At 30.5% G+C, this 15447-nt stretch overlaps 1 protein-coding gene across 11 annotated transcripts in view; it reads left to right on the forward strand.

Moving 5' to 3' along the window:
• LOC139503691 (titin-like) overlaps positions 1–15447 on the forward strand; it is a 284829-nt gene that overhangs the window by 174921 nt on the left and 94461 nt on the right. For 7 of the 11 annotated variants that reach the window (XM_071293518.1, XM_071293519.1, XM_071293520.1 and 4 more), the window contains 7 exons: positions 99–247; positions 3464–4921; positions 6103–6248; positions 6454–6632; positions 7875–8022; positions 8496–8911; positions 13991–14032. In XM_071293518.1, the coding sequence (XP_071149619.1) occupies positions 99–247; positions 3464–4921; positions 6103–6248; positions 6454–6632; positions 7875–8022; positions 8496–8911; positions 13991–14032 (2538 nt within the window). The remainder of the gene's footprint in view (positions 1–98; positions 248–3463; positions 4922–6102; positions 6249–6453; positions 6633–7874; positions 8023–8495; positions 8912–13990; positions 14033–15447) is intronic. The other 4 variants (XM_071293521.1, XM_071293522.1, XM_071293524.1 and 1 more) reach the window with 2 other exon arrangements.

A 15447-nucleotide genomic window follows, 5' to 3' on the forward strand; every position in this document is an offset into this window, starting at 1 on the left:
CTCTATTGGGAGGTTTTCAAGGAAAATCTGATAAAAATTTAATGTTTTCTAAAGCTCAGTTAAAGAAAAATAAACTGAATTTAAAGATTTTGTTTTAGAACTTATTGAGGCTGAGTCGCCACAACCTGAGGAAGAAGAAGACAAAGAGGAAGTGACCTCATTTGTAATCAAACCAGAAGATGAAACTGAGGCTGAGATCACAGTTCAAATATCAGAGGAAAAAGAACAACCAAAAGAAGATATTGAGGTAAGATGGGTTATAATATGGAGAGAGAGAGGAATAAGGGTGAAATTTTAACTTTATAAATCTTTTAAACCTATATATAAATGCTTTATTGAACTTCGGTAAGTTTTTATTCCAGAAATATAAACACTTAGCAGGCAAAAATTTGCACCTTTTTTGATAATACACTTTTTGTGAGAAATAGTATTTGAGGGTCTTAGGATTTTTTTGTTCATTATATGAAATTTGCACAGTAATTTCAAACTTTTTAGGAATGATTATTTTGATGCTATTAAAAACTTCTTACTCATGTTGTTAATTTGGCATGCACAAAGTTTCTTGTCGGAAACTATGGTCAATTCAAATTAAACTTCATTTATCAGATTCAAGTGTCTTTTCTTCTGTAAATATAATGCAAAACATTTTCAAAATGTAAAGTTGTGTGCTAAGTTACTGTCAAATGCACACATTTGGCCTGAGTAATACAAGCTCCTTAATACAATTAATATTTCAAGATTTTTTATTTTGTAATTTATTAATTTTTTTAAACGCTTCATTGATTTTTATACGTTATTTTCTATATATCAAATGGCAAAGCTTTGCTGTTGTTGAGCTAACATTTGTTATTCATTAAACTTTTGATCAAGAACTCTTTTTCTTGGTTACCAATTCACAATTTCAGAATCTAAAGAACTTTTAGTATTTTGATTGTTTGTACTCCAGAGTAGAAATAATATCACATCATCTGGTATATTTCCATTGTTGAGGACGTTAATGGCAAACAGGTTTTGCTGTACGGGGTGGAAAAAATTACCCAGAATGCTTTATATTCTGAAAAGGTGAATTGGGAATGTTGTTCTCTCTTGAAATGAAGAATGACACAAATAAAGCATCACAAGTTTAACAAATCTTCATATATGTATACATTTTTTTTTCAAAAATCATTTACAATTAAAATGAAAGTAATACTGATTTCCTTTGAGAAAGAATGAATTCTAAAACTGGTGATGCTAAGTTTGTGGACAAAAGTTCAACTATACTGTACTCTTCTCTCATTTTACTTATCCTCAAATATTAAAATTGAATCGCAGGGGCTTGATGAAAATGACTTAACAATTTTCATACTCACAAACAAGTTTATTTTAATATATTTAACTTTAGTAAAATGAGGGTTAAAACTGTGTAAAACATCTGTTCTGTTCTTGTCTCATTGGTTCAAATTAGCTTTAAAATTTGAAAGGTTCAGGACCATTTGCATTTTCAAGTTAATATCAATGTAAAGAATGGGAGGTCATAAAATTTATTCTCTCCCAGAAAATTAAAGAAAGGTCCTGGACTATAGACCCAAACTAATTTGAACCTCATTTTGACTTAAGGTAGATGGGGTGTCTAAATTATAATCCATAGAATCTTTTAATAATTTGCCAAAATGTAGTTCATATCCTGCTTGTTTAAAAACATTAATAAAAAGAATGGGTCACCGGACTTATTTTCACGCTACAGGTTGTTCAAAATTGTCAAGATTTTGTATAGATTATGCATTGAAAACCCATTTTTCCGCCATAAAACGCAAACCACACCATAGAATTTTGAGATAAAATATGAGAAGATAGCTTCAATGTTATGCTTTCAGATAAGAAAAAGAAAAAATGGGGTCACCGGACTCGTTTTCTTTCTACATGTAAAAATGGGTAAATTCCTAACACATTTTATTGTAAAAGTAACACTATCTGGATTATCTGCCCTTGCATTTGAGTTGCCTCCCCTTATTTTACAAAGTTGGAAAAAAATGAATCAAAGAAAAGAATTCTTATTTTTGTAAAATACAATCATAAATATGATCAAACATGGCATTTTCTATATTATAATGAAAATTCTTACACATGAATTACCTACTACTATAAAAATTTGCACATTTCATCAAAGATCTAGACCTTGTTTTCTAGTATTTCAAAATCCAACATTGAGGAAGACACCCTATCTACCTTAAGCACTGACCGTGCAAGGGCTGTATAGCCAGTCAAGGTCGTTAAAAACTTCCATTTGTTGTACCTTAAGCTATATCTTCAAGTGACAACTGTTGAACTGTGGTGAAAGGTTACTCATTATAATTCCCTAGAAATATTCTTGAATATTTGTCATATTATGATCATATTTTGTCTTTAGATTTAAAAATAAGCAGCAGTAGAAAAAGTTCATTGCTGACTTTTTAATAATGAAAGGGAGATAACTGTTTGATCACATGGTTTGTTTCTTTCTTTACCACATAAATTACAGATTGTCGCTGATTATCTAGTATAAAATTTATTGTGAAAGGGCTGTTATTTGTAATGTATCAGTTTTCTATTATTAAAAGTGAATAAAGGTCACTTTGTATATAAGGGAGTAGACATTTTTGAGACCACTAGTCTGATATATATAAAAGGAAACAACTATTGTCTGAAGAAAATTTATATTTTCAAATAAAAGTCCTTCACAATGATAACAATATATGGCAACACCATCATCATAAGGAATATTTAGTAGATGCAGTAATTTACTCATATGGGTATACATGGTGTATATTATTCAAATCAGTTCTAGATAAGTTAAAAAAAATTACTCATGGTTGAAAAAAGAAAAAAAACACTTTCCTGTTTCATTTTGATGGCTATAAATAAGCCTTCTGATTAATTTCTTTAGCCTTAGTTATATATAAGGAAATTGGTTAGAGGCATATACTAATTTGCTTGAAGTTTATGTGAAAACATTCTTCCATATGTGAATATTTTCTTATAGCAATTTTAACAATTATTGTCAAATTCAAATGATCTTTGATGATTGTGGTGCCACATGAGTTCTCAAATACAAGTTATTCCATTATACGCATTTGAATAGGGGAGGGGGAGGGGGAGGGGGGAAGAGTAGGCAAGATAAAATCAATGACCTTAATTGGCAAGTTATGAATCAGATATAATGGTAAAAGATAAGATAAGAAAACAGCCAATTAGGAATTATATGGGAATATCAAAAATGACTAAAATACATGAACCATCTGTAGTTTACAATTATTTTTTTACAGTTTTATTAGACCAATTAAAAAATTCAATAAACAATCAAACAGGCCAATTATTTTAGGGAACAGACACAAGCGTCTTATATTTTCTCTATACCATTTAAGTTTAAAACGAGTGAATTAGCATGTTTGTTGTTGTGAGCATGCTCGCTTGTTAACCCTGTCTTTTTTTGCTTCCTGCACAGCTTGCCTTCTCACCTGTTGACCGCACGCCTACACATAGTTACACATGGACCCTCATGTCCTCACCTTATCCTGATCAGCTTTCACAAACTCTTTTAAAGGAGGAGGTTATAATACAACCTGAGACAGAGGAGGAAGAGTCATCTACAAGGTCTATTCCGGAGGATGTCAGTTATGAGGCTTCTTTTGAAGAGGATTATACTGTGTCAGCTGACATGTCTATAGAGGAACCTACACCTACTCAGCCAAAAGATATTGAGGCTGAGAGGTTGTTTCCTGAGGACAATATACCAGAACAACAAGAAGGTTATGTCATGGTATCAGACGATCTTATTCCCGAAAAACCAACAGAAGAAGAATTCACTATCATATCAAAAGAAGAAATTCCTTCTCTAGACCTTCCCAAAACTGCCTCTGATGACGATAAGGATGTCAAACCATACTCTGGTGGATCTACAAGTTCATTTGACGAGGAGAAACCTGGACTGATTGATAGACCAATTAAACAGAAAACTGATGAAGACATATCTATTTCAAGTGATGAAGTGTCAGAAGAAGATATTGAGGAGGATATATCTGTTTCTTCTGCCACATCTGAGGAAGAAATTGAAGAAAAAGGATTTGAAGTATTAATGCCTGACATTGTTCCCAAGGAAAAGGACCAGAAGAAAAAAGATATTTCTTCACAGGAGATTAAATCTAAAGCTCCTGAAAGGGTTATCCTTGAAGATATCCCAATCCCAGACGACGCTAAAAAACCAAGTAAGGAATTTGAGTTTGTTCTCAGTGAAGCAGAAAAGGGTAAACAAGTTCAACAGCAAGTTGAGGAAGAGATTACCTTACCTCTCGAAGAACAACCTGAATTCTTAACAAAGGACATCACTGAACAAATTGACATTCCAGAAAAACCAACTCCTTCTGATGTAAAATTCCTAGGTCAGACAGAGGAAGGGGAGATAACTGCTCCTGTCAAACCTCTTCATGAAGAACAACCTGTGGATATCACTGGAGGACAAATATCTAAAACATGGAGACCTGATGTTATAGAACAACCTACTTTACCATCCAATGAGCAATACAGGGGAAGAATTCAAGAAAAAGAGATTACTGCCCCTGAAAGGATTGTTAGGGAAGAAGAATATCCTGTTGATATCGAAGAGGAAGATATATCTGAGGAAAGGAAACAAGATATTACTGAAGAGCAAGAAGATTATGAGGCAGATGAAATGATTATCTACGAAGATCAAGAACAACCTGAAAACATTGGATTTATAACACACACTATTGATTATCTTGAGACGGTCCCTGAGGAAGACTCATTCAACTCCTCCCAGGATGCTAGTTTCTCTGTAGACGATCAACCAGATGGACCAACAGGTGAAGATGTCGCTGTGGAGAAGGTCGTCATGAGAGCTGTGATTGAGGACCAAGATATTGAAGAATCAATTGATATATCACAGGTACAATAATACAGACAAAGGGTAAAGGTCAGGGGTCAATAAGGTTCATCGAGGAGCATGGATGTTATAAGGATATAAGGGTAGAAATTGGGCCAGCAAGTAGCATGGATGTCGTACAAAATTATATAGATAGTGATATGAAGAGTAGGACCTTGGTGTCGCTAATAAAGCATGTGAATACCCGTTATAGAGCATAAATGTACATATCTATGCTAAATAGACCTCCCATGAAATAAACATGATTTTTATTTTGTATTAGATATAGCTCATTTTAGGTCAGATCCATGTATATATAAAGATCCTTTACGTAACAAACAACAAATATAGTCATTCAATTATTTAAACAAATGGAAAAAAATATCTTAATCAGAAGAAAGTATAGTAAAATAATATTTTGGAAAAGATCTATTCAGTGAAACCTATCTGAACAAAATGCTTTCAGAGTTAAATATTTGTTTTGAATTAAATCAATGAGTTTTTTTAATACAGGTTAATTATTTGTTAAAAGTGCTGTTACACATGAAGAGTTCATTTTAGAAAGGATTCCTGTTGATGCCAAGTCTGATTTATATAAGTTTCACTGTATAAAAGTTCCTACTCCCAAACATATGAATACTAATCAAGAGAAACATTGTAGACTTGTCATATGACTATACTCATCATGACTATATATCTATATAACATTCATGCTCATAAATATATTCTCATCTAAATCTATATATGGCTTGGGCAACACTCATCTGATGGAGGTGGGAGATGAAGCATAGATTATCTACTGCTCGTCAAAGATACAAAAAGGTGCATCAAGAGACCTAACCTTAACTTGCACGATGGTGATTGGTTGAGACATATGATAAATGCATGATTGGAATTGATTATTTTATTCCCTTACATTCCCCTTTTTCCAATATTTATTCAATTCCATAGGATTTAGATTTTATCCTGACTTTTACATTGGCCCTATTATCATAATGTATAGATGATAGATTTTCCAAATTTTCCCTCACTGCATTCAATTGTCATAAGCATTTTGTAAATCCACACTCAATGCACTGTTAAAACTGCTTCAAAAGCAGGATTTAGTATGATGATACGAGGTTTAAAAACAAGTTATTTTAAATGTATATTGAGAAGAGTGTTTTCTGGTATTTAAGAAAACTATATGCTTATTTATTTCAAAGGTGACAGAGACATTTACAGCTGATGTTTCTGAGGAGATTGTTATCCCACAATTCCTCAGAGATTTATCAGACCAGGAAGTGACAGAAGGTGACACAGTGACCTTCATTGTACAACTGGCAGGATCTCCATTCCCAGAAATCTCATGGTAAGGGGTTGTACCAGAATTTTATTTTGCTAGATTCATTCATGAAATTTATTTTAACAAATAGAGTCATTTAAACTTTTACTATTTTAAGAAGATTTGAATGAATATTTTATACTTGCTTAGAATATGTATCATATACAATATTTGTTGAAAATTTTGTACTGTTTGCTTCTAAATATTTAATTGTTCTGTTCCCATTGTCCAGGTACAAAGATGGTAAACTAATTGAGTCAGGTGATCATTACAAGGTCGAGGTCAGAGGTAACTTTGCTTCTCTGATTTTGAAAGATGTGATGCCTGATGATGATGCAGAATACACTGTCAAGGCCACCAATGAAGCTGGAACAACATCCAGTGTCGGACAGCTCTTTGTTAATCCAATTGGTAAGATACTATAAATTATAGAAAATTTAATCTGAAAAATAAACTGTTATGAGAATTTTTATCATAAAAATATTATATGCAGTAAAACGGGATAATTCATGCAGTAAAATAAGAACAAACTTTGATGACAGAAATAATACGACAAACAATCTTGATTTTGGAATCTGATGTTTTTTGTGGAGAGGAGATTGTACACTTAATTGTGTAAGGTAAAGTTTGTATTGTAATGGAGATATTAGCAGCAGTTGTTGTGGTAACTGTATAAAAGTCTGTCTGTTTGTCTTAACAAAACTACATTATAACTGTTAACATTTAATAATTCTTTGCCTATTTAGAAACATGGGAACTTCAAGGAAAGGTAAAAATTATTTTCACAGAATACACTGGTATTCACATTTCAGTCTGGTATTCACATTTCAGTCTGGTATGCACACAGTGATTGTTGTCAGGGATTTTATTATAAATATGTGGGGAATTGTTTGGTTTATAGCTCACCTGCATCTGATGAAAAAAAAACAATCTATTTGACCACTTCACCACTATAAATAAAAATATTGATAATGCCTATTTAAATAACTTTTCCAAAGTAGATAATTTTACATTCACCAAACTACATCACCAAAAAATGTATAATTACAGATCTTGTTAAAAATTTCCATAGATAATAGGTGAGCTAAACAAACTGTCTGGGTCTTCAAGTTTGTGAATACACTGAGCGTTACAATTTCAATACACAAAAAATGCAAGAATATGCAATTTATTTACAGAAGTGTGTTTTCAAGAGGAAAATGATCAAAATTCTGACAGTACTGTAATTTAATTTACATTTTTACTATTATGTAATAAAATACTGGTCATGGGATAAATAGTCCAGTATACCAGTATAGAATAATATATATAGGGACGGTTTAGTGGTTTAATCCATTATATAGTGATTGGAATGTAATATTTTTTTATTCTCACCATTATTTTTGTTTTTATTTTCATTTTTGTTTTGTTGAGGTTTGGGTGAAGGTTGTATATATGTTTTAATTTGAAGAAACATAAACCGCATTGAAAACAAAATTCATTCATCTTACATGACTTTGATTTTTTATGAAAAAAAATTGCAGAATTTTTTAGATTGTCATCATTGCTTAAACTTATATCTATCAGCTTTATAGAATATTGTAACAGTTCATATTTAAAAGTAAAACAGCAATCTGATTATCTAATTAAGTTGACATTGCCTTATATTTGTAGGTGAAGCACCAACATTCATCTCCAGAATTGATGACAAAGAGATTGAGGTTGGAGCACCCATTGTCCTTGAATGTCAAATCAGAGGACATCCCAAACCAAGAGTATCCTGGCTTAAAGATGGAGAAGAAATCATAGGAGACAGATTTATGTGAGTTATTTAGATCAATAATTTCTGGATACATATGATAAGTAAACTTGTTGATATGGTTCATAGGTGTTTCTCGTTTCTTGTTTTTTATATAGATTAGAATGTTGGTTTTCCTGTTTGAATGGTTTTACACAAGTAATTTTTTAGGCTCTTTATAGTGTGCTGTTCGTATTGAGCAAAGACTCCTTGTTTAAGACCATACTTTGACTTATAATGGTTTACTTTTACAAACTGTGACTTGAATGGAGAGTTGTCTCATTGGCACTCATACCACATCTTCTTATATCTATTATATGATATACATCATTGTGAATTCAGAGAAATATGCTTCATGATCAAAAATAGATTTATTGATTAATTTGGTAATTTCATATGATTTTTTTCCCATTTTGAAACTCTGTAAAAATTATCTTTACAAAGCAATACAAAATGTTTGGTAAAGCATAGTAATTTATCATATTGATTTCTTGTAGCTATGATGTCAACGAGGAAACTGCCAAACTAACAATTTTAGACACAATTCCCGAAGATGAAGGAGAATATACCATTAAAGCAATCAATGACAAAGGTGTCGCCACTAGTAGTGCTGAAGTTCTCATCCAATTAGAGGCACCAAAATTCACCGATACATTGAAGGATGTCAGTGCCCAGTATTTAGACACTGCTGTTCTTGAATGTAATGTTCATGGTAAACCAACACCTAAAGTCACATGGTTGGCCAATGACGCTGTTATTGAGGAAAGTGCCAAATATCATATTAGACAAGAAGGCGATCATGCCGTGTTGGAAATTCATGATGTTTCATTAGAGGACTCTGACATTGTTTACTCTTGCCGTGCAGAAAACGCTGCTGGAGAAATCATATGTTCTGCAACTGTTGAGACACAAGGTATTCTTTTATAACTGTTATATCATGTTATTACATATATCCCAGAATGCTTCAGTGAATATGCCTTGAAATGATTAGCAGTTCCAAAGTCAGTGCAAATGTAAATAAACTGATTAATAGAAAACTTTTTAACATTATGGGTTTCATTTTATGAATGTTTCTAATCTTTTACAAAATCACTTATTCCATTTGAAATATTGCCTTACTAAATTTCTGTCTAATATTTGAAGTATTTACCATTTGCATAAAGGTGACAGTTTATATATAGCGTTGTGACTGAACTGCTAATTCATCAAAGGGCAGTAACTCTTTATGAACAATTAACATAGACAGGTATCTACAATTTGTATAACAACTGCATTTCTATCATTTGTTTTTCATCATTCTTTTCCCGCATGTGATGCAAAAAATATGCAGATCTTAAGGATTTATTGTTGAATGTTTGCAATGAACAGTTTATTTACATGTGACAATGTTGATGAAAACTGGATTATTTCATTTTTACTCATTATTTTTTTCATTTGTATCTGCATTTATTGTTATAACTCATAGTCCTATATGTAACATAGATCAAGTTAATTCACTTAGTTACTAGAATATCTAAATATTTTCTACAAATTTTGTATATTTTGTAATTAGTAAAGTTAAGTTTTTGTATTGAAAGATTGTTATGAATGTTTTTAAGTATCAAATGACAAACAGAATTGTTCCATTGCAATTTAAAGTACAATGTACATTTTTGTACTTTGTTCTAATCAAGAACTTAGATTCCCTAGACTTACATATAACATTGATTTTGTACCAGTCATTATTTCAAATTTTTACTGCTTCTATTCAAGACAATGAAAAACAACTTAATTCATTGATATCCAATTGATGGTGACAACATTTTGGAAACAATCATATTGTTATTTAACAACCATTTTTCACAACATTTCCATTTTCTGTTGTTTTGTATTATTTTCTGTTTCAGCATGTGATATAAATGTGTGTGCTCGTAAGAACAAAATGTGCATGTAATATTTGTTGTTGTTGCATGGCAACCAATAAAAAAACATTTAAAGAAATATGAAAGAAAATGATTTTTCTTTAGGTCCTGTTAAAATATATAAAAACACAATTGATATAATTAGTTATTATGGAGAAGGATCATCTGATATGTAAAATAACTTTTATATAATGTAGCATACAGGAGTAGAGAAAGAAAATAATGACAATATAGGAGCGATTTTATAATTTTGTTATCAAGGGGAGTTAATCTGTATTATGAAAGAAATATTTTAAATTGTCTCCCCTTGGTAGGTTCATATTATACCTATGTTCTTCTATGTATAACTTCAAAAGCTGTCTCTGCTTTTCTCTGCAGTATTATTCCTTGTCTCTCTACATATATATTTCTTTATTCTTTAAAGAAGATAAGAAGGCGAAATATTAAAAGAGATAAAGTAAAATTGTATGATTGTTTATTTTTTTGCAATTTTCAAAAGAGATTTTTTTCACATTCCAAATTGACCATTCCATTGCTTTATTATTTATTTTATAAACATGCAAAGCATTAAAATAAGAACAAATTCTCATTAATGTAGTAAATCATTCCATACTCTTAGAGACAAAATTTTATATAAAAAATATTCTATTAATATGTAAATCATGTACTAAAGTTTATATTTATTGTGGTATGTAAATATTTGGAGATAGAAAACAAATTGAAAGAGTAAAAGAAAATGATATGTATAGATATAATATATATATATATATATGTTGGAACTGATCTTAGTTATGTAAACAAAATATTCTAAAAATAAATAAGTTGAAACAACACCATATTTTTTGTCTTATTAAACATTATGAACTAGCATAACAAATTAAGTCCAAGATTTTCACCAAAAAGGGGTCATATGGCTGGCTTATTTAAATGTTCTTAGATTTTTAAAAGGAAAAAAATGACTGATTATGCTTCATACTTTGAGGAAAATTTTAAAGAAAATCTTGATTTAATTTGTTATGGTGACACATTAAATGTTTCTGACCCAGCTTGAATGTTGTAGTTTTGTTTTGCCATGCCATTGTTTGCCTTGTTATTGTGTTGCTTGCGATTGAAGACGGTTGAATGTGAGACTTAGATATTGCTACTTAAGAGTACATACAATACACTATAACAACATCAGTAGTGAGATCTCTTCATGGTTTGTGATAATTGGTATTTGGTAATTCCAGGAAATAGAATTATACAGATTTATGCATGTTAAAACCTGCCATATCTTGACAACACCAGTAACCATGAAATTTTACAAGGCCAGAAGAAGGTTCAGTTGCTCCTGTTAATGAAGTTTAATTGATTAAATGTTAAACACCACTTTGAACTCTTATGTCAACTTGACCAGTTTTTGGTGGAGTAAATCATAGTACCCAGCAAGAACCATCATCAGCAGGAAAACTGTTAGTCCATTAAACTCTTCTACTCTTGTCATGCCCCAATGAGTCAGCTTTTGTAGTGTTAAGGAGTATACTAGATCTTATCATTTTTCATGTCATTGCAAAACTTTCAGGTTATATAATGGTTATTAAGCTTGATAGATGAAGTTACAGGTTGAAGTTTTTTTTAAACAGGTTGAATATCCGTTTGGTGAAGATACAGTTTTTGTGTTGTCTTTAGTTGTGAGGGATTTTTACATTATTTGGTTGAAAACCTACAATCCTTTCGGATACAGATGAATATCATTCACATAGAAAACTATTAGGTGGATTTTAACTAATATACCAACAAACAAAACATTGAATTCTGGAGCAACAACTACTAACCCTTCCAGATTATTAAACATCAGATCAGTATAACACATCTGTTATCATCATGCAAGTAAAGATAACAAATGTTTCTGCTTGATATATTCCAGTTTTCTAGGGTTCATTTATTACCAGTTTTTATTCTGAAGTCCTAGTCCTTATTTAGGCATTGGGTTCAATTGAGGATAGGAATTTGAAAAAAGATTAGGGTAAATTGGGATGAAGTTATGGGTAAGAATTTGTAAAGGACCTTTAAAGAAAAACAGCTATGCAGTTCATGGACCATTTGAAAAATATTGATCTCAAACCATTCGAGTGAACAAATGACTAGATTGAATATTTACACTTCACAAATGAAATTTAATTGTTTGATTATTACTATTACTTTCTTCAAATTTTAGTCAATAAAGAAAGTGATAAGTTGGAAATAGTATTTTCAATAGTCTATTGGTTTCTAGTCATGCTGACAAAGTATAAATGCAGGTCTTTGTGGTTAAAGTTCCCAAAAGTCTGACTAAAACAAAACCAATAGATCTTGTCCTTGATCTGTAATTATCTGGTTCAATGGTTATTGATCATTTGATCTGCTTTGTTTTATCTACATGGAGAGATTTTACCTGTAAATTTACCTGTTGTCACCTATTGACACACCTGTCTAATCTTCCATTTCCTGCATCCGACACTGCATGTTATACCTGAAGGGTCAACTCATGTGTCATTATCAATGATGTGAGGGTCTACAGGAGTGGGTCTGACTTAATGTAAGAGATTTGTCGTCATATTTGCATGTGAATGTAGTGGGTTTATTGTGAATATATTATAATATTAAATGCATGAGATTAGAATTTTTGTGGTTTTTGTGTGTTGATGCATGAAAATCTTTAGTAAGTGTTTAAAGTGTGTCAACCCACCCGTGGAATTAAATTTACAGATGCATGCAGAAGCTAGTGCAGCTAAAACTTGAGGAAGAAATTTGTTCTTTGAAAGATTATTACATATAAAAATTCAAGTAAAGTCAGATTTTTATCATTTATTAAATTATATAACAGCTTTTGAAAATAATCTTGCATGGGAATATCAGTATGTGATTTTTTTTCTTATTAACAATTTAATTCATAAAATATTAAAGGAATTTTGATATTTAGCACAAGGTTTTATATTTCATTAGTGATATGTATCAGTTTATTCTTATTTTTTTTTGGTAATGTAATTTCAGTGATTGGTAAGGGTTTCTCTTTGTACATAATTCTGAGATAGTACAAGGTTGTGCTATAAGTTTTTCAATTATTAACCAAAAATATATTCATTGAATTGAAATACATTTAAAGATTGAGCTTTTTGATAAGTATTTAAACATGTAACAAATTATTGAATTATTTTCACTTTCAATTTTTGACCTTTGAACTATAAAAAAAGAGATCATTATGTAAAGCTAAGCTGGTATTGAATTACATAGCTAAGCGGACTAGCAGAGCCTTTGTTGTAACAGTTAAAAGTTGAATTATACAAATATTTGTTGAAAGTAGTTATTTTTTTCCTTTCAAGAAAATACCTCATATAATGTACAACAGTATTTAGTGGTATTGAATTAGACACTTTAAAGCCGGTAATTTGCAATTCAACGCTATTATTTATTGTTAGTCATATATGGTTTTGTATAACATTTTGAGGCTTTATATGAGTGAGTTATAAAAAAGTAAAGGTAAAAAGGTGTACTATCTTAACATTCTATTCAAACAGTGGCCGTTAGCAAAAGGGTATTAGGTACAAATGTACCTAAGTAACACATCTACCACCATAGATTAAAAAAGAAGATTTTTTTATCAATTTAAACTGAATAAATTTGATACAAGTCTGTAGTAAAAATAGACAACTTTCAATTAACAGAGAAACAATTAAAAGCCAGTATACTTGCGCATGTGGTTCCTATTTTTCCTTAAATACAATAGCAGTGTGTTGGTTTCACTCTCTATATTATATAACTCTCACCTAGGGGTACTGGTACCTGGTATGAAACATCAGTACATTTCTAATTATTAAAATGTTGTATTCTTTCATAACCTTTTTTGTAAACAGTCAATATTTGTTATATAAAGAAAAAAGAAAATATACTATAATGTTTGTATTATTTATGAATAAAGTGTTTTTATTTGTTATTCACAATAAAATTTTGGTTCTTTGAATTTGTTTTTTCTGCATCAATCTGAAAATTACAAAGATTAGAAATCCAAGATTTAAATAAAATATCTTGTTCATGAAACAATGGTTTAATAATATCTTCTGATTCTTTTGTAGAAATTTCACCAGAAACAAGAGAATCACCAGAAAAAGTTTCTAGTAAGTAAATTATATTCATAAGAAAGAAAAATGAATGCCTTGTTTATTTAATTGCTAGTCCTGAGAGCATTTTTCTCATAAACTCAGCCTGCATTCAATTGAAATATTGAAGGGCACACATAATGCATATTTTGGGTGGAAAAATGCACCAGCCAAAATATTGCAGTCTGTAATGTATTAATAGGTACATACAAATACTTGTTAAATGTTAATGCTGTGAAATCTCCTTTAAATCCAGTAGGAAGAATTAAAACAGCATAACTTATTTATTCTGAGATTATTACTAATTCATTTTGGGTTCAAGAGGTGTTATTTAATTAAACCAGGCGGTTTTGAGTGTCAAAAGAGTCTGACCCCCTTCTATACCTCTAATGGAACGTGATAAGAGATAATGAACCAATGTATTGCTTGTTGTTTTATTCATCAACATGGGTCATTTCTACTTAGAATTGACATAAAAGTAAACAAAACTTTTGACATGTTTGTCTTTATCAGAAAGTAATTATAGAAAAGATAGAGTTATCTCCCATTGGTAGTGTAATCATGTATCTTCTTCTTACATAAGAGTAACAGTTACACATAAAATATATGGTACTCATCAATAATGAAAACAATTATATATGAAAAATGTGGACATGAAATAAATTCTTTAAAAAGTTGATCTTCAGATTTAAATGTATTAAAATTTGAAGATAAAATTTCATGTTTCAAATTCAGATCGACTTGTTGAATATTTTTATATAAATTTTGAAATTGCATTTAAAATTCTCGGGACATAAGATTAATGAGCAGAATAAAAAAATATCGTTCATAAGACATATTATCAGATTAGGATTTATACATTTTTGAGGTAATGACCGATTATCAGTGGTCAAGTAATTAAGTGACCACATAATTAGTTTTGGCCAAAGTTAGTAAACAGGAATAGGTAGCAGTTCTGCTTGAATATGTTTGCTGTGCAGACATGATTTTAACATGAAAAGTTGAAACAGTAATGTTTGTAAATTTTAATGAAAATTCAGTGAAGAATTAATTAGTAAACAGCTTTACATAAAAAATATTGAGATACATATTATAATTTCCTTGTGGGCTTCTGTCACAGAGGGATTTCATTATGGAATTATCTTCAAAAAAGTTTATAATTAACATATGGAGGCATTAATTCTTGACGGAAAGGTTGATAGGTGTTTCACTCTGTACTAAAGATGTTATAGGATCCTATTAATTAATGTGTAAACACGAAGATGAACATTTGATCTGGAGTAGAAATTCTATAGGATATACATATTGTAAAAAACCTTACTTCAAAGGATGACATTCATTTTATAAGTGACAAGTGAAAAAATGTTCAAATGAATATTGTGTGAGGATATAAAAATGACATTTGTGTCAATAATATGTAACATCGGCAATGA

The sequence above is a fragment of the Mytilus edulis genome, chromosome 14, assembly GCF_963676685.1.
Source record: "Mytilus edulis chromosome 14, xbMytEdul2.2, whole genome shotgun sequence".
Taxonomy (NCBI): domain Eukaryota; kingdom Metazoa; phylum Mollusca; class Bivalvia; order Mytilida; family Mytilidae; genus Mytilus; species Mytilus edulis.